The 20,653-nt window shown below is 43.6% G+C and overlaps 1 protein-coding gene across 1 annotated transcript in view; it reads right to left on the bottom strand.

The window, feature by feature from the left end:
* The window catches only part of asz1 (ankyrin repeat, SAM and basic leucine zipper domain containing 1), a 63,961-nt gene that overhangs the window by 21,311 nt on the left and 21,997 nt on the right, over positions 1 to 20,653 (bottom strand). Inside the window, exons 6-11 of the mRNA XM_056281736.1 lie at positions 11,114 to 11,225; positions 9,690 to 9,824; positions 9,145 to 9,260; positions 6,177 to 6,249; positions 2,572 to 2,628; positions 1,420 to 1,532 (exon numbers count right to left, since the gene is read on the bottom strand). Of these exons, the coding sequence (XP_056137711.1) occupies positions 1,420 to 1,532; positions 2,572 to 2,628; positions 6,177 to 6,249; positions 9,145 to 9,260; positions 9,690 to 9,824; positions 11,114 to 11,225 (606 nt within the window). The remainder of the gene's footprint in view (positions 1 to 1,419; positions 1,533 to 2,571; positions 2,629 to 6,176; positions 6,250 to 9,144; positions 9,261 to 9,689; positions 9,825 to 11,113; positions 11,226 to 20,653) is intronic.

Raw genomic sequence — 20,653 nt, 5'->3', positions numbered from 1 at the left:
GACAGGGTGCTGTGGGAAGGCTCTGTTTGGCCCCTGCGGCTGGCCCTCTATCGCTCACTGCAACCTTCCATCGCCTCTCACCTTACAAATCATTAAAGCTCCACTTAAACCATTAAGACCTGGCCCGGGGCTGTGATACAGGGGCGGAGGGAGGAGGAGAGGGGGATAGAGGGATGCTTACAAGGCTGATGGATGACTTCCAGTGGAGGAGGATAGATGGAGCGATACGGGGAGACGGTGGATGGATACGAGGGAAGAGGGTCTCAGGTGTGTGGCTGACAAGTGTTGATATTTCTGCTACTACGCTCATGTCCAGTGTTTACATCTTAAAGTATGCTGTGCAAAATTCACAACAGGCAGTAGTCAAATATCCTGGAGCTTGCTGGAAAGCTGATCGTGAGCTATTGTGTGGAAAGGTAATTTAAATGTGTTTTGTCCCAAACTAAATGCATAGTTGGGTTAATACAGGTACATCCTTTATAAGTGCGGTTTTGAAAAGTGAATTAGGATATTTTTGTGTCACTGCCAATGATTCTTAGGACATGGTCTCCCGAACCCTTTTATGCCATGGACATTCGGGTCAATTCAAAGACACCAGGTTTTCTCCAAGGAACCCTTTTTTTTCACCTGTACAATACGTGGGTGAAAGAGGATAAGGAACCTCTTCAGAAGTTGTCATTCATATCTCCCTGTGTTCTTTCTAATGAATGACCTAAGTGTAAAATTTCCTCATCATGGAACCTCTTAAAAGGACCCTTAAGGTGGATTCAGATGAGGTGAGTATTTCAGTTGGTGTCTTGTTGCCGACCAAAAGCTTTCAGTTGCTGTCAGCCGCTGTCAAGGCATAACACACTCCTGTGAGTGAGTGATGTAACATGGATCAGATGTTCAGAGTTGTCAGCTTCACAACTGTTTCCAAACACGTTTGTTATCCAGCAACCAATCGCCACACATCTAGCCAATGAGAGCAAGAGGGACCATGAAGTCAGAGATGACACCAGCAGCAGAGGTTGTGCAGCTTGACTACAAAAACGCTTCTTTGTTTTGCACCAAACAGTTGTTGTTTTGCTGTTGGTCAACTTCGGGAAAAATGTCTCATCACGAGACCCATGATTTGGATGCAAGCCTTGTGTATTTGTGGAAGGAGAATGAATTTCTGTCCAATATTTCTAGTAAGAAAATCTTTTTTTTTTTTGTGTGTGACGCTACACCTCCTCCAGTGCGCCCAGAGTTTTGTAGTGTGAATTTGCGGAGGGGCATAGTGTGAACCATACACCTATAATGTGTAATGTGTATCACCTGGGCAGTAACAACATTCTTCTATTCTGTACGCCCCTTTAGATGCCATTGTGGGAGCCCCTCCCAGCTTACTATATGCCAATGTCATTTGAACTGTGGCAGTCGCATCTGATGGCTTACCCAGTGTCTACGTCGTCTAGCTGTCCCAGGGTTTCCAGGTCCACGCTGTTCAATTGCATGTCGTGCATGGCACGCAACACCTTCTGCTGGTCCTCTGGCTCTGTGATACCGATCTGAGGAGGAATAACATTTGGTTTTCCTTTTAATTATCTTACTGTATTCCCCGGGCCCATTTCCTAGATAAACATTATAAATAAAGTCTCACTGACAGACATACAATTAATAAATAAAATCTTAAATAAGCAACGCTCTCAGCATTTCAACCGGCTGGATGTAATTAATTTAACACTTAATCACCTTTTGCTGTCGATTTTACTTTTATTAAATATGTGCTCCATCCTTGTTTTAACAGGAAAACAGCCATATTTGTTAACTATATCCTTATTATCTGGGTAACGATTGATATACTTCATAAATCCCCGTTGGAAAATCCATGCTCTGCATTTAACCCATCCTAGCTGTGTAGCTAGGAGCAGTGGGCAGCCGCTGTGCAGTGCCCGGGGACCAACTCCAGTTCGTCTGGCCATGCCTCGGTCAGGGGCACAGACAGGAGTATTAACCCTAACATGCATGTCTTTTTTTGATGGTGGGGGAAAGCCGAGCACCCGGAGAAAACCCACCGCAGACATGGGGAGAACATGCAAACTCCACACAGAGGATGACCTGGGATGACCCCCGAGGTTGGACAACCCCAGGGTTTGAACCCGGGACAATGTTTTATCTACCAAAATTATACCAATTTTCCAGAGCGAGGGTGCTATGTCTAATAGCTATTCCCAATCTTCTAGGGCAGGGGTAAGTAATCTTATCCAGTTAGGGCCAGTGTAGATTGAGGGTTTTGTTGCAATCAAGCAATTGCACATGTGAGTCTACTAATGAACCAATCAAGTCTTTGTTAACGACCTTGATTAGGAGAGTCAGGTGCTTGGTTTCAACAAAAGCCGCCAACCACACCAGCCCTTTCAGGATAACATTGCCAACCCCTGTTCTAGAGCTCTCTATAACAAAATCTAGCCGTTTAAAGTTTTGATTCCCTTTAGCTTGTTGCTTCAACTTTCTATGACATCAGCAGCTGCCTCGATTTTTTGCAGGTCATCCTGAAGGCTTGCAGGGTGTGGGAGAGCTGACAAACATGCAACGGTAATTGTATACCTTCTCCAGGTCTTCCTTCTCCATGGTTAACAGGCAGTTCCAGGTGATGTCATTTTCCTGTGTGTGTGTGCATATAAAGGCAGTCAAAAAAAGAAAGCATCACTCAGCATTGAATCAAAACTCCCAGTCCCCATTTCTGACCCCCACCACCTGAAACAGATGTACCTGCATGAGGATATGCTCCACCGCCAGAACAACCCAGCTACACTCTCCCTGCCCTCTCATCAGTCACTTGGGCGCTACAGCTCAGGCTGACCCAACATTCAATTTGAGCCCAGTCAAGCAAAATATGTAAACCACACCTCACTGACATGTTGGAAGTATGTTAAGGATCACTGTGTCTCCACCCATAGATCTGCTATCAATGAAACATCTCTACTTGCCATGATGGTGTCATAGACCTAGTAAACCTATGATCTCATATCAAAAATTAATACGATTTGTATGTCAAATGGAAAAAAAAGGTCATATTTAAAAAATGATTGCAGACTGAACAGTACCATAGGACATTGTTTCCCAACCTAGTTCTCAAGGGCCCTCAGTCTAACAGATTTTCTTTACAGACGAGTTTTCCCGCCCTTACCTAGGGCGCTGGGGTGGGTGCATTGTTCTTCCGGTCTAAACATCCGTAGCCGGATGCAAACATGCAAGCCTAGATCTGCGATATCTTCAACAACATATTAAACATTAAAAAAATGGTTCAGGGACACATTGTGTGGTGTGTGGCTGTACTAATACACGGAGACGCCTGAATGAGTGGTTGGATAGAGTGTGTGTTGCCCATCGACCTGCCACAAAACAGCAATGTCCTTGCATTCCATTGGTTTCCTTCCACAGAAAACCAGCAGCACATTTCGAATCACGGATGTGGTTGAAGGCTTTGAATTTGAAGAAACCACCGAAAAACGTCTTTGTTTGTTCCCATCACTTCATTGCCAAAAAGCCAACCAAAGAAAACCCTTCCCCTGAGCTGTGGTAACTAGGTAGCTGCTCGTTACACCAGAAAAGAAAAGCATAGTGTGGCCCGAATGCGGAAATGGACCGGAAGTGCCGCGTAAACTTGTCTATAACCCTGCATAGGCAGCCTGCTTGTAGTTACTTAACCAACCATGTTGTGGCACTTAATTATCCCAGCAGTGCCAAATCCGACAATTACATGCTAATTGGTTGAGGTAGTACAAGCAGGCCTACCTGCGCAGGGCTACAAAGAAAATCTGCAAGACAGGGGTTCTCTCGAGGACTGGTGCGTTAGGAAACACTGCCATAGAACACTTCAGATTCTGCAAAACAAAAAAAAACTGCAAATTTTTCACACACCTTTGAACTAAGGTGTGTGATGATCCTCCCAATAATAGAACTATTACCTTGTTTTATTGAGCTGATACTACTTATAAGTAGAATCTGTGATGTGGGGAAACTAGCGGCGTCTATGCAATTCGGTCTCACCTTGTGTGGCGAGTTGGATTTGAGACGGGGAGAAGCGAGGGCTCAGTGAGGGAGTGCGAGCCGTGAGAGACAAACTTCCTGTTGTGTTGGGAGTCTCAAAAGCACCCACGTATACGGTGCATTCACACCAAACATGATGCCAAACTTTGGCACATTGAAAAGTGAACGGAAAGAAGTAATATGGCGCAACAAGCTACTGTTTTGTCTCACACTATTTATACATATAATATTTTGATGCGATCTGTTCTTGTATTTAGTAAAATAATGGCAAGCTGACATTCTCAAAGTGAACCTACGACAGTTAACAGGAACTCTGAGTCCCTCAGTCCCCAACTGACAGGGAGTGCTGTGCTAATTGGCTCGCTACAAACAAAACAATCATTCAAGTGAAACATTTTTCAAGAGAGCAACCATTTCTCTCATTTTGCATATCTTGGGGCACAGCAGCAGCTTATTGGGCCATATCAGCTCTTTCCGTCGACTTTTTATTGATTTGCCCTGTGCCAGTTTGCCACAAGCGAACCCACAACCACTCTTGTCGTCAAATTAACACAGGCTATGCTTTCGGAGGATGGAGAGCTCCAGAATGTTAGAAAGGATTTGGCAGTGATGTCGACCTTACAGCATTTTTACTGTGCAAGTTAAGTGATCTTTCGTTCACCACGTGTGCTACTGCAGGTACCCATGGGTGCACTGTAAATTCTAAAAGTTAAGTTTACTTAAAGAAAGTTAGGAAACCGATTACACTTAGGAAAAGTAAGTAAATGAACTTAATGTCAAGTTATGTGAAATGATTTTGATTTCACAAAACTTGACACAATGAAGTTCGTTTACTTAGTTTTCCCAAGTGTAATTAGCGTCCTAATTTTTTTTTTTAAATAAACTTGACTTTTAGAGTTTGCAGTGTGGCAAATTGGGGATAGGAGGGGTGTAGCTCCACGCTGCGCTATACCCCACAACCCCCCCCCCCAAAAAAAACACAAAAAAACATACAACAAAATTTAAAAAATAGCATAGAGGTCCCCAATTCCTAACATCACATATTCTTTCTCCTTTCTTCATTTCACATAAGCATTGCACCTTGTCACCACCTGTTAGCTTGTGCACTTGTTTAGAAGAGAAGAGTGAGAGATGTAGTGGGGTTTTGAAAAAAAAAAAAACAGGTTTGCGAGACATACAGCGAAGTAATGTATCGCCGTTTGTGGCTATTCCGGTCTGTGTACCATAAATTGTTTCATCAGATTGCGTGGGGGATCCTACCCGGAGATAAGCATTTGGAATTATGTAGCAATACCTTATCTTCTTGCTGATGTTATCATTTAATTCGGTCGGTCATAAAGACGCATCAAAATTAAATTGAGACTGGTGAATCAGTGAAAAACTCCTCATAGCAGTTTTAATTCCCACAGCGCCAAAGGAAAAAAAAATTACTGACCAAAATCCATCCATCCATCCATTATCCAAACCGCTTATCCTGCTCTCTGGGATGCTGGAGCCTATCCCAGCAGTCATTGGGCGGCAGGCAGGGAGACACCCTGGACAGGCTGCCAGGCCATCACAGGGCACACACACACACACACACACACACACACAAATATTCACAACTAGGGACAATTTAGTACGGCTGATTCACCTGACCTATATGTCTTTGGACTGTGTGAGGAAACCGGAGCACCCGGAGGAAACCCGCGCAGACATGGAGAGAACATGCAAACTCCACACACAGGACAACCCAGGACGACCCACAAGGCTGGACTACCACGGGGCTCGAACCCAGGACCTTCTTGCTGTGAGGCGACCGCGCTAACCACTGTGCCACTGTGCCGCAACCAAAATCCAATCCAAGTAAATGGTAAATAAATGGTAAATGGATGCATTTAATACAGTGCTTTTCTGGTCTACCGACCACTCAGTGCTTTACAATGTACGCCTCACATTCACCCATTCACACACACATTCATACACTGATGGTGGAGGCTGCCATGCAAGGTGCCAACCTATTCATCAGGAGCAGTTAGGGGTTCACAGTGTCTCGCTCAAGGACACTTCGACAAGCTCTCTGGAGGAGCCCGGGATCAAACCAGTAACCTTCCGATTACTAGACGACCCGGTTCTACCTCCTGAGCCATGCTGCCCCTGTGTACGTGGTTTCTACTTACAATCAAGATGTCGTAGACGTGGCTAAGGTTGAGGCCGTGCAGGAGAAGCTGAATGTCATCCAGCTGGGCCAAACTGAGAACACCAGAAAGGTAGCATAGAGACCAACTTTTAGAATAGTATCCTAAGCAGTACTTAATACATTGCAATAAAAGCGAGCTATAAATTATGGAAAACCGGCTTGTTAAAAAAGGCGAACTTTCCTCATTCTATCTTTCATTTACGTTAATCAGTTTCCTATTAGTTATAACATCTGTCAGTCAACTACCATGGTTATCCACTGATGTTACTGTACACTTAGCAGTTGATACACACCTACTTCTTTAACTTTTCATCCCGACCATAAGAAAATAGGAGACGTTATTTGTGCGTGCAAAAAAACTAACCACATTATTGCCCTTTGGAAAATACTAGTGTGCGTGTGTGTTTGTGTGTGTGTGAGTACTGCATGTGGGGAAGAGCTTGACCATAACGTTCTGAACTTCAACTCCATCTCCAACTCCAGATCCCAAAAGGCTAACTGTATTTTTCCACAGTTGGTTAACTAACAAATGCAGTTAATTTAATATGTGCCTTACTTAAGGTTTATTTATATAGCCCTTATGACCAGTTTCTTTTCTTTAAATTTATTTCTGATTTTTCCCTTTTTCTCCCAATTTAGTGGCCAATCGATCCCTATTTTAGTTCAAACACCCACCCTCGTACTGCATGCGTTCGCCAACTGCATCTCTCCGGCCGGCAGTCTCGAAGGAGACGCCTCCCCACTTTCGTGACAAGGCGACTCCAGGCCAAACCACTGCTTTTTCCGACACACACAGAGACGCATTCATGGGACGAACACAAGCCAACTCCGCTCCCCTCCCGAAGACAGCGTTGCCAATTATTGCTGCTTCACCGAGTCCGGCCATAGTCGGATCTGACGAGACCGCGGCGCGAACCCCGGTCCCCAGTGGGCAACTGCATCGACACAAAGCTGATGCTTAGATCGCTACACCACCGCAGACTTATGATCCGTTTCTTTCGGAAATGCGTCACATCGCAGAAGCTCACAATGCCCTAAGTGCCAGTCATGTGGTCTTTATCTTCAATCTCAAAGTGATCTCAGTTGGTAGTTAGGTGATTTCTTTAAGACACAGCACCTTGGTTTAGACCAAACTGTAGGTGTGCATTAAGTCATGGGTTTAGAGGACACAGTAATTGGGTCTAAAATTTGTTCCAGAGAACACAGTTTTGAAAACATGTTAACCTCTACTCTTACCTGCCATGACCCTTAAGGGCCCAGTCTTGGTGAAAATGATGCACCGGCATATCAACAACCAACAAGCACACATTGGATGTGTATCTGACCTTGCACTGTGTGTGTGTGCGCGCGTGTGTGTGTGTGTGGGGGGGGGGGGTGTATTTAGCTACAGAGCTATCGCAAGGGGTTTATTGAGTTCTCTTGAGTGACGTCAGAAACACCACAGCATTCACCAAGCTTGAGTTTGACTACTGCAAAGGTGAGCTTTCTGAACATGTACCTTCTCACACAGAGTTGCTGGTACCAGGGCCCATCCTTCTAGCAAGGGACTCCCGAGCAGTGGCCTAAGAAGACGGTCACTTCACTAACTGAAGGATATGAGCTCAGAAACCTACACTCTGCGGCCTCACCGCTACGGCACTAATCCCAGACCCCCCCAGAGGTTACTGCGCTCTCCATTCATGGAGAACATAAATGTTAACATGAAATCTCAACTCTATACATTCTTGCATCTGACAGGACACTGGCAGGCCTTAAACGTAGACAGGCTGGAAGGTAATGTGTTGGCTCATGTTTACCCATCTGTTGCCTGCTTGAGGTTGAATAGTTGTTGAGGCCATTAATTGTTGTTTATGTCTGGTAGAATTATGTCTGAACAGCATCTGTTCCACAGCAACTAGTTAGTAAAAGTATCCAACAGAGGGCGACAAACACAAGGAGCGCCGAGTGATTCCCAAACTTTCAGTCAGGCCCCCCTTTTACAATGTAAAAATGGCTATTGCCCCCCTACCCTCTAACATCAAATCCTTAATTAAGTTAACATAACCAGTCAACAAGGATTTGGCTTTTATTTTCACAGTGAACTGCTAGTCCAAGTCAAAAATCTCACATTTAATGACAACATAGCTATGGCAGCGGGAAGTATTTGCTCCTCCTTTGTTATTATTATCATTATTATCCATCCATCCATCCATTATCCAAGCCGCTTATTCCAATCGGGGTCGCGGGGATGCTGGAGCCTATCCCAGCAGTCACTGGGGGGGAGACACCCTGGACAGGCCACCAGGCCATTATTATTATGGTTTTCAACATATGTGGATATTAGAGGCTTTGACACCAGTGCTTGAAGAGTGATGGTATTCACCGTACCAGGATTTTTTTTTTTTTTTGCTGTAAAGATTTCCAGGACTTTCTCCATGTGCTGCCATTTCTAATAATCACTGAGTGGGCACAATACTGATGCCTCTGCCAGCTTATCACACTGGCTCACTCTTTCCATCAAACTTCATTGTTCTTTTGTAGTCAAAGCTTTGGCTTTTGAACTTGGCAGTGTCTATCTAGTATCATGCTATGCTGATTTAGTGATTTCACATGCAACACATTCAATTTTTGATCTGCTCTATTTGTTTTCCTCATTATTATCCCTCATCTTCCACACCATCCAAGCAATTCCCACACTTTGGGAATCACTGGCATAGCAGTTTATGGTTCTGATATGAAATATGAGATAAGGAGTGTTAAGCAAACTGGTGTTGGCTCACTGGAGCAGTTGTATGCTGAGTTCCTTGCTCACAGTCTTCCTTAAGTTGTTGAGGGGGGCATTCATCCACTTTCCACACCCCGATATCCCTGAACCAGCAACTTTCAGGTTAAAAGTTCACTCACCTTAAACTATCGTCCCAAACCAGCCAAGAACTAGGGGCTAGGAAAGGAATATGAGAGCTCATCACCTTTGTTTAGAGGCAAGAGGCTCAGATTCAACATTGACCTCTGAAAGGTCCTCTTCCTTTGATCTGGGTCTATGACTAGTGGAGAACTGGGTTGAAGAGGTCAGGAGGTCAGCTATCTGTAAACACAAGTATTCAAAGTCAAGGTGCCGTAAAACTGCTTGGAATAAAAAATAAACGGAAATATAAAAACCATAAAAAGTTGTGTTAAAGTTGTACAAAAAATACAAATTAACATACAACACTGCAACTATCCATATGAGAATTTGAAAGTGTCAATGGAGGGACAGGATCTGATACAATTTGAGGTCTAGCTAAGAGTGCCTTTTCAGCACATCACTATTAGCACTTCATCCCTCTGTGAATTTCCCCTGGTCATGCAATGAAATACAAGTTCATTGACTATGATTATGGAAATTGTCTGTCATTATGGAACATGGGCAGATATCAGGTGGTTTTCTAAGCCCCATGGCTCCTGAAAACAAGAAAAATACCAACATTTCAGTAGTGCAATTTCTAATTTCTACTGAGTGATTTACAGTAAGTACCTGTGGGTGCTTGAAGACAACGGCTAGCTCAGCAGGAGTCATGTGACCATTAGTCTTTATGGTCTTGTCTGCTCCCAACTGGAGGAGTTTCAGGACAGCTTCCCTTTTGCCATTCCGCACTGCCATAGACAAGGCCTTAATAGAACAACCAAGCCGGTCATTTTGACCGTTTTGGATTTTCAAAGTTTAAAAAAAAAAAAAGATACAGACCTGCTGTTCCCTGAATGCGCCTAAAATTGCATATATTTGCATGAAGATGAGTTTTCGATCAATTGCACACAAAAAAAAGTCATGATAAGATCTACCTAAAACGACCATGAGCGGTCAAAATGACCACATGTAATTTGCACGTGATCATGCACGTCATGTCAGTATTTATGACATGTGCTGGTCGCATCATTTCTTTCGCGAAGTTCATCGCTCTGTCCAAGAACCAAACTAGCGTTCTTCAGTGCAGAGTAATAGTCTAAATTTGACTTTTGATTATGTCCAACATGACTGGTTACAGAAACCGTTTGAGACGCATCATGACTACCACCGAGGCGTTGCAGTATTTATAGGCGTTGGACAGCTGCCATTTTAAATTGTTTGAAAAATAGTATTAAAGTTGTTAGAATGTTAATTTTGATGTCAGTCGTTTCATAACAGACATACTAACATATGCAACGCGTTAATATCTCAATTGGGTATTTATCTTGACAGAATATACGTAGAGTTTAAAATCCCAGTAGATTTTAAGTTCCGGTTGTTGTTTGGGACTGTTTAAACTTTACATTTCATGTTTTATAGGCCTTGTTACATTTTCTAGATTAGCAATATGTGCTTTCCGTTTTGTTTTGTTTTTTAGGTAATATTTTCACTTTTTCGATTTTGCTATTCAAGTTCGACCATGTCTCTCTGAAGTTTAAATCGTTTAAAAATAGTATTATAGCTGTTAAAATGTTAATTTTGGTCTCAGTCGTTTCCTAACAGACATACTAACATATGCAATGCGTTAATATCTCAATTGGGTATTTATCTTGACAGAATATAGAGTTTAAAAACCGGCGGTCATTTTGATGATGGTCGTTTTAGGTAGGAGTGAAATCCAGGTCGTTCTAGTGTTAAATTAGACAAGGTCGCATTTACTACCATTCCTGACATGATCAAGCCAAGGTTATACTACAGACCGGGCCTTACATATGACAAGTTATTGTCAACCACTGTAACATCACCCAATCAAGTCGTCGTTTTACAATGTGTAGAATAATATGGGTTATAATAAAGTGTATGCAGTGAGTAAGTATATGGAAAGTCACACCATTTTTGATTAGTGTTCTTGCAAATATGGATATTATATGGTACACCGTCTATGCCAAAAGCAACTGTGACATTGAAGAGTTTGTAACTGTGCCACTGAAGCGTTGGCAAGTGTTCCAACATACCGTGTATCCACTGGAATGTTGGGCATTGACCTTTGCCCCATAAGATACCAGCAGGTTAATGAGTTTAATGAAGCCCTCCCTGGCTGCTATCATCAGGCAGGTCATACGAAACCTGGAGAGAAGAGGTGGAGAGAAGTGGCATGGAAAAAAAAATGGAGAGAAAATAAGAGGAAAGGATAGAGGTTGGGAGTAATGACAAAAGAGAGGAGTAGTTGAGATGACGATAGAGAATATAGCAAAGAAGAAACAAATACACAAAGTAAGGAAAGACAACCTGAGTGAAGAGGAAACAAGAGAATTAGAACAGGGGGTGGTAAGGAGGACGGGAAGAACAGAAAGGAGGGGACAAGGAGAGGTAAGAACCGCAGCGTAGAGATCAGATATGCACAGCGGTGTAGAAAAGGGAACGAAAGACATGGACAGGACTGTAGAGTTAGGAGAAATGAGGTGTTGAGGACAGAGGGCACTAAGAATCCACTAGAGGGCACTAACCACCAAGCTGTCGATAGGCATTGCTCTGCCATTATGATTAATACAGAGAGTTAAGCAACCCCATAATTAAGACACTACGTTTCAATCCAAGTCTTTTATGCAAATGTTGTCATTTTAAATAAAACAAATTGATGGTAACAGCAAATACTGAATAACGTCCCAAAAATTCACATAAAAGTTTTTTACGCTCACTTAAGGTGTATAAAATTTTTATCACCTTACTCACCTAAAGAAATGCAATAGAAATGCATATGCCAAATAAAAGTATTAATAAAATTCAATGACAATCAGCTGTTTCTTAATTTCAATCTAATAGCTGGACAGACAGGGAATTAAAAACCTTCCTTTGACATGAAAAAAACAAAACAAAGCAGGGATATTAGATGAGAAACAGCAGTATAATACAGCAATATGCCAAGATTTATGAAGCACTTGATAACAATCCATCAAGCACTATAATTTTGCCCAGTAAATTTTGCCTTAGTCTTCAGACAGCATTAAATGTGGCTATCAGCTGAACCATAAGAACAATAAAAACGTGTCATATTAATCACTTTTTTATAGACTGTCCATCTTTCTCATGGTTATGAAAGTATGGAGATATGACATAGACCTATTTTCAGGGTTTTATTCACTTAAATACATCCGATGGAAAAGCGAATTAACTCAAATTGTTTTTGCAACATTTAGTTATTTGCTTGAAATGTATTCGAATGTTTGATGGAAACATGATTACACGGTGGCACGGTGGCCCAGTGGTTAGCATTGCTGCCCAGCGATGGGGACTCGAGTTTGCGACTTGGACTCAAGTCGCACTTAAGTCACACACACAGCAACTTGAGACTTGACTTGAGACTCATCCTCGAAAGACTTGAGACTCGACTTGGACTCGAGGTTTGGGACTCGTGAACAATCTTTATTTTATTTTTTTGGCGCATTAACATTAAGGAAACGTCCGACGAGCTGAATGTAATTCCCTCCCTGATTTTTTGTCATCATGCGTAACTTGCGGCCACAGGTGACTGTAAACTGCAGTAACAACACCGTGACCATGGCAAGCACACCTGCAGTTTTGTGCTGCACGATTAATCTAATCGCAATTGCAATGTCAGCCTGTGCAATTATATAACTGCAAAAATCTGCGATTAAATAATAAAATGTGCGTGTGCGAATGTCTGTGTGCAGTCTGCATATCTACACCCATAATTAAGAGCTGACCAATCAGTCTCTGTTTAGACAATGAAGCGTGTGCAGTCTACGGTGACAGCAAGCAGGTTAACGCTGATGAACTGGTGGGAAAAAAAAGTGACCTCTGTTATATGGTGATATTTTAGATTCCAATTACAGCGATATTGAGCAGAAATAAGTTTTGTGTAAAACATGCAAAATGAAAGTTGCTAGATGTCACAGCAACATGACAAATTTGTATTATTTGTCTATGTATAAATTTGTTTATTATATCACAATCGCAGAAAGAAAACCACAAGAAGAATATAGACCATGGCACATCTGTCAAGGCTGAGTTCATTCGCTACATCCAGGTGTCCTCTGATGAAGAAGTGGACTGCCTGGATTTCTGGAAAAGGCATGCAAAGGTCTTCCCCAGGGCTCTAACTTGTGGCTTTGAGAGTGCTCGCTGTTCCTGCCACCAGTGCACCAGTGGAGAGGGTATTTAGTAATGGAGGCCTTATAATGCACCCTCAACGAGCCAGACTGTCAAGCTTGATCTTTTTGCCATTCTGAAATGTAACCGTGTTTTGTGGCCCATACCCAGTGTATAAAGAGAAGAAGGTCAACCAGTCTGATCTTATTGCAGGCTTTATCGTTCTAATTGTTTTATTTTATTTGATTATTATCTACTTTGTTAAATATTTTGTTCTTGGCAAATCATCTGTCATCAGTTTTTGTTGCACCATGGTTGGGGTCAGTTCACTTTCAATTCAGGATTTTTCTTCAAAATCTAAACACTGAAAAATGTCAAGCATGAGAAGGTTGTGCTATCCAGCCAATAAGTAGAATTACTGATAACTGATGCTCTTTGATAATTGATACTCAACATAGATGAACAACACCATGTATCCTGTGTGTGCAGAACAAAAAAATAAGAAAAATGTTGCAAAATAGTTATTAACTTTAAAGGAAAGCTTTCATTATGTGTTTTTTTTTCATATTGCATTGCAATAGCCTGTTTAAAGTGATCATATCCCAAACCACTAATCAATGTGGATAATGTATGCTAATAGATAAAGGAGTGATGACAATGCAGTACATGCTTTGAATTCCTTAGATATAGTAATGCAGTGTTCTAAGCAGACCGGATGGCATGCAGCAGTTGATAGAACACTCGTTAAAACCATAAGAGACTTGAGACTTGACTTGGACTTGCAAAAAATTATTTGTGAGCATCTCTGCTGTTGCCTCACAGCAAGAAGGCCCTGGGTTTGAACCCCAGGTCCTTTCTGTGTGGAGTTTGCATGTTCTCCCCATGTCTGCGTGGGGTTCCCCCAGGCGCTCCGGTTTCCTTCCACCATAAAAGACATGTATGTTACAGTTAATACTCCCGTCTGTGCCCCTGACCAAGGCAATGGAAAGAAGAACCGGAGTTGGTCCCCGGACCCTACATTGTGGCCGCCCACTGCTCCTACAGACGTGTTCCCTTATTTACATGCGCCAAATTTGCGTGCGCAGATTGTGAGGCAAAAAGGGGCCACAAGTCTCGTGTTTGTAATCATTACTAAGTTCATTTTGGGGAGATCATCACGGAGAAATTAATTTAAAATGAAACGAAATGCCTGACCGTTGTTGTGCTGTCGGTTGCACAAATCGTAAAGATGGTAAAAACAAGCATCTGCATTTTTATCACATGCCGAAAGGGAAAACTCCAATCAAAAAACGAAGAAGACAGGCGTGGATTCATGCAATCTGTCGGGAGGACTGGAAGATGTGGTCAGAAGAGCAAATGTCAAACGAGAAGATTTGCAGAGAAATTTCATATCTGGTATGTATCCGTTTCTCACACAAATAACTATTGTGATTGAAGATGTGTAAGTACCAGCTCCAAATGTGATACTGTCCTAGCAGAGCAACTGCCAAACCAAAGTTTGAGCTGTTCATAGCTAGCCTTCCTCAAGTTTGACAACGATTCCATCAGCTTTCTTATGTCATGATGTGTGAGGTCATAATGTGACTCCAACCTCGATCTCATAACCGTACAAACAATTCAACTTTTGTTGAATACAAACAATTCAACCGCACAAACAAACTACGAGGGCTTCCCTTTGATTTGATGAAGCAAAACTTGTTTTCCTTCGATAACGGACAGTAAAAGCAGTCTTGGACATGTCCACCAACAAAGTAATCGTATGCTTATAAAGACTTGTATGCCTTCATTGATTCTTTGGATTAATATACTTGGTGTGTCTGTGAGGTATTCAGTCACATCCCTCCAGCCGATGTCTGGCAGCTTCGTGATATCACTTGTCCACTGAGCTCCAGCAAGCATAAACGGATCGGGAGGTTTCTCTCCAGTGCTTAGAGTAAGTTTCGACTTGTAATGCTTTCTGTCTTCCTTTCTTAGACCTTCAACATATTCTGAGATTTCCATTTTCTCAAATTTCTAACTTTTCTCCGTTTAATTTTTTTATACGCTTTCATAGTTATGCACGTTGTTTCTCGGCCATGTTTTGCCACACGTTCTGTGTGCGCATCTTGTTTACAATGCAGCTTTTACGTCACGCTTTAAGAGGTCTATACCATAGGATGGGCTGAATGCAGAGGATGAATTTTGTTGTGTGATTGCTTACAATGACAAATGAATTTTCTTTCTTTTTCTTAGTGACTGACCAAAGTACAAGTAATTCCAATTCAGTGTAGCCCCTAAGTCTATATTCAATACACTCATTTTAACAATGGATGAGTTTTATTCAAAGATAAACAAAATAACAGCGCAGTATACTGATTAAACACCCTTCTGTTGCTGAGATATACATCATACATCTGAATCCACAACAATCAATTGCTCCCTCAACAGCATGTGCCCATGAGCAAAACACTGACACCTGAGAAAGTGGCCTACAATATTAAATCTATAAACCTGACTCCAACAACTTCTGACCTTTCAATTCATTCTGCTACCAGCCCCCTGACATATGTGTGTTCCCCTCAGCAAACAGGAATTTTATTACCTTAGAACCAGGTACTTTATTACCTGTGACTAAATACACAGTGGGTGAGAAAACCAAAGCCCTAGGCTAATTCATCACTTAATCAGACACTTTCCCAGGAACTCTGTGTGAGTGTGTGCCATTGTATGAATGATGGCATGCATGTGATGCTTTCTTCTACCATAAAGTCTTCTGCACCCTCTGGTCCATCACTTCCTCTTTATCCAAAAGGAGGAACCACAGAGGTGTTATTTATGTGCTTTAGTGCTCTTTGCTTCTTTATGTTCCCTAAAGGCCAAATTCACCAAGAGACAAGTAGCAAGGTCATTCACACACAGTTCTTCTGTGTGTACACACGAGCGAGTCCTTCAAAGTGTGTATTTTGGATGCTTTCCAAATGGACAGTACATCAATATGTAGACAACACAGGAAAAAAAAAAACGCAGATGAAGGTGAGCTTTGTGAACTATGGCCTTAAAAAGAGAAAGAGCAACTGACCCACCTATGTCAGGGTCAGTTTTGGATTTCGCACACAATACCGTAGCCATTTACAGAGCTTGAATTTGCCTTTAACAGCAACACCAACAACAACTTAGTTTTGTATAGTGCCTTTCAAGGAACCCAAGGACACTAGATAAGAACAGCAAAGATTAAAATAAAGATCAAAAGACTACAGACCATAGACCTTAGTAAAAAGGTGGGTTGTCCGTAGTCTTGTAAAATTGTCCAAAGAAGCAACGTTGTGGATCTCTGCTGAAATAAGAGTTCCAAAGGGTGGGGGCTGCCACACTAAAGGCTCTATCCCCAAAAGTCCGCAGTCTGGTGTGGGGGATGGAGAGCAAGCCCGTGTTTGTGGACCACAGATTCCAGGATGCAATATAGGGGTTGAGGAGGTCTGATAGGTACTGGGGGGTATGGGCACGGAGAGATTTATAGGTAAGGAGGAGGATTTTATAGGAAATATGGGATTTGATCGGGAGCCAGTGAAGGTGGGCAAGGGTGGGAGTGATGTGTTGCCAGGGCTTGGTGCGGGTGAGCACCCTGGCAGCTGAATTCTGCACATAGTGATACCTGTCTAGGGCTTTGCTAGATACCCCAGATAGGATTCCATTGCAATAATCCAGATGGAAGGTGATGAAGACATGGATGAGAGTCTCTGCCATGGAGTCTGAGAGTAGTGGCCAAAGTCTGGAAATGTTTTTGAGATGAAAGAAAGCAGATTTGGTGATGGATTTGATGTATGACTGGAGTCCAGAATGACACCAAGGTTGCGGACTTCTGGGGATGGGCAGATGGAGCAGCCATCCACATCGAGAAGATCTCCAACCTTCCAGCACAGCGCCTTGGGAGCCACAATCATGAGCTCAGTCTTACTGCCATTTAGCTTGAGTAGATTTGATGACATCCAGATTTTTATTTGATGGAGGCAGTTGACAAGGGATCATGGGCGGAGCTGAAAGGATGATCTAGTGCTGAGATAAAGCTGCGTGTCATCAGCGTAGCAATGGAAACTTAAACCATGGTGGCAGATGATCTGACCAAGGGGGAGCATGTACATGGTAAAGAGGAGGGGTCCAAGCACGGAGCCTTGTGGCATGCCTAGGTTGAATGGGGCTAGGGTGGAACTAGAGTGTCTGATGGTGACAAACTGTTTCCTGTTGGCGAGATATGACTGGAACCAGGAGAGAGCTACACCAGTGAGGCCAAGGTATTCGGATAAGCGGTTGAGAGGAATGGTGTGGGAAACAGTGTCGAAGGCTTCAGAGAGGTCCAGGAGGATGAGAATACTGATGAGGCCAAAATCAGCAGCAATGAGGTCATTGGTGATTTTGACAAGGGCAGTTTCTGTGCTGTGGTGTGCTCTGACAACCAGGTATCACGTCTTTTTGTGTCATAGTCATGAATGATTAATCTATGGATTCGTGCTGTGCAACAAGTATTTTTGTTTAAAAATACGTGCTGACCAGCATGAAATACAACTGTATTTCAGTTGGAAGGCTGTTTTGTGTCTACACCACGTTTTTTTTTTGTCAATCGGGACTTGGGAGCACAGAAGCCGTATAGGTTAGGGCCAGAGAGGATCCGTCGCATATCAACCTTTGGATTTTAAAGACATCTTTTAACATTTCTCAACACAAAAACAGGAAAAGTGTCCTTGATACCTCAACAATATGACAGGCTAATGTTACGCCCATCTGTTTTCATTATTTCTCCTTTGATTCTGAGAAATCAAGCTTGTTTTGGTCAGTTTCAATAGCGGAAGGCTATGTTAGCCTACCCATGATCCTCAGCGAGTTTGAAAGTCATGCTGAGTGTCATGAAAAAAATGGAAAATTCATGTCCGTGTACATGAATCAATAGATTAAATGTTGTGACTATTTCACGAACTGTCGTGATACCGGGCTGGCTCTGGGACATGTGCTGATGGAGTTGGGCAGCAACTGCTCTTTCCAGGATTTTAATGAGAAATTTAAGGTTGGCAATTGGCCGGTAGTTAGTGAGGTCATCTGTGTCCAGGCCTGGCTTTTTGAGGACGGGGGTGACTGCAGCCATTTTGAAGCTGGGGAATACCTTGCCAGACTGCAAAGATGAGTTGATAATGTCCACAATTGTGGGGCACAGGGTAGGTAAACATGCCTTGACCAGGACGGTGGGCATGGGGTCCAGGGAAGGGGTGGAAGTCTTGGCCAAGGTGATCAACTTAGCAACTTGAGGAGCATCCACAAGGGAGAAAGAAAAGAGACAGGACTTAGGTAGGCATGCAGCAGGGGGAGCAACATCCTGCAACTGAGGTGCATGCGGGGATGAGGGGGCAGGTACCAGAAGCTGCTGGTGGATAGAATCCAGTTTTGGCCTTTAAATTTTAGATGTTTGGTTTTGGACCTCATTTATCCTTCTGAAAGGCTTTGCTTCAGCCTTGTACGTGTCAGCAGTAAACTGTTTTTTTATCCACCAGCCATAGGATGAAGAGATTTAGTCAAAAACCCAACCACCCATTTTAATTATTTTATGGTTGATTAACTGTCAGAGTAGGATAAATCAACTTAATGGCGGTCTAAAAAACTCTGCAATTTGACCGACAGGTGATAATGCCACCTTGTATGTCCCAGAAGTCTGAACAGATTGAATCCAACACATAACTAAAAAAATGCACATACACCATTACGCTGGGCTTAGTGAACAAAATGATGCCTCAAAAATATTTTACAAAGCTTATCAAAAATAAAATCAGGTCCATCAATTTTGGTTTCTGGCATGTTCTTCCCTATGGTTTGGTTAAGAATTTAACCCTGAAATGGCATGCTAACTGCTCACACCAGTGCACTTCTTGTTTAAAGAAACATAACTATGGGTTCATCTCTAAGAGTCTGAGGTGACTCGGCCGGAACAGTAATTGGGGTGAAGAATCTGGACACTTGGGAGTCAACCGACCCCACATCTTGTTTCCTACAGAACTAGAGAGATGACAGAGTGCTTGTTTACACCCAGACAGAGGGCCATACAGCTGGTGTTAATTGCGGGTTCAATACACAGATGGAAGAGAGATGGTGGAAGAGGAGGAGGGGAAGGTTTATCCTTTGCACCCACTATGAACCTCCTGCTAGTCTATGAGCTCCTCTGGGCTACAGGGGCTGTCCGCGCCTCTTCCTAGCCACTCACCACCCCATGCCTGGCCGCTCTATCTTGTTACCGTTCTCCAAATATTTTGTCTGGAGAGGAAATAATTAATTTCCTTATGCCCTCATGCATGCATGGTATAATGCGTGTCTGTCATCAGGAGACTCTGTGCAGTGTGGGACAGGCTTGGAAGAACAAGCTAGCTGACAAACCAGGAAGAAGGTGAGCGCTACAGAAAAGGCTGAAGAGTGCTGCATCTTCAATTTACCATGGAAAAAAACCCACACATCGTAACAGGGAAAGTGCGAGGTGCGCAGCTTCACGGGACTCGTCTCCTACTACTGACGTTTTGTCAGCGACTTTGCCTCCATTGCCAGTCCCCTACACTGTCTCCCCGAGAAAGGAAAGGAGTTCAACTGGGACGACAACTGTGCAGCCGCCTTTGCCCGGCTCCGCACCGCCTTGATCACTGCATCCACCCTGGCCCTTCCTGATCCTAAGTGCCGCTTCATTGTGGACACACACACCAGCGATGTAGGGCTGGGGGCCGTCCTGTCTCAGGAGGTTGCTGGGGGAGAGAGAGTGGTGGCCTACTACAGTCGTGCCTTGAGCTGCCTCGAACGCAATTACTGCAGTACACGACGCGAGCTCCTGGCAGTGGTCACAGCGTTCGATCATTTTCGCCCCTATCTCTATGGCCAGGCCTTTCTCCTGTGGACGGATCATGCGGCCCTGATCTGGCTGCTCAGCTTTAAGGAGCCCAAAGGCCAGGTGGTTAGGTGGATTGAGGAGCTGCAGAGCTACGATTTCGAGACCCAGCACCGAGCCGGGCGCCTGCACAGCAATGCAGCTGCCCTCTCCCGTCGTCCCTGCAAGGACTGCAGACACTGTGAGCGCCAAGAGGAGCGAGACAGAGCAATCCTCCAAGTGTCCACCACGCGGCTGGTTGAGCCAGAGGAGGCATGGCTGATGACAATGGACAAGCAGGAGTGGCAAGCAGCGCAGCATAGTGAACCCACCTTGGCCAGGGTGGGACAGTGGGTCGACGCCAAGGCACGCCCCCACTGGCAAGCTGTCTCTGCCATGTCGGTGGAGACCAAGGCCTACTTTTCCCAGTGGGCCACCTTGGCCCGGCGTGATGGACTGTTGTACCGGGTCTGGCAAGTGCCGGGCCAGGGAAGAAGTGTGTAGCAGTTACTGGTGCCCAATGACTGGTGCCAACGAGTGCTATGGGCGGCCCACGGCTCGGTGGGGGCGGGTCACTGTG

The sequence above is a fragment of the Lampris incognitus genome, chromosome 6 (assembly GCF_029633865.1).
Source record: "Lampris incognitus isolate fLamInc1 chromosome 6, fLamInc1.hap2, whole genome shotgun sequence".
In the NCBI taxonomy this organism is placed as follows: domain Eukaryota; kingdom Metazoa; phylum Chordata; class Actinopteri; order Lampriformes; family Lampridae; genus Lampris; species Lampris incognitus.
This window is presented reverse-complemented; position numbering and strand designations above follow the sequence as displayed.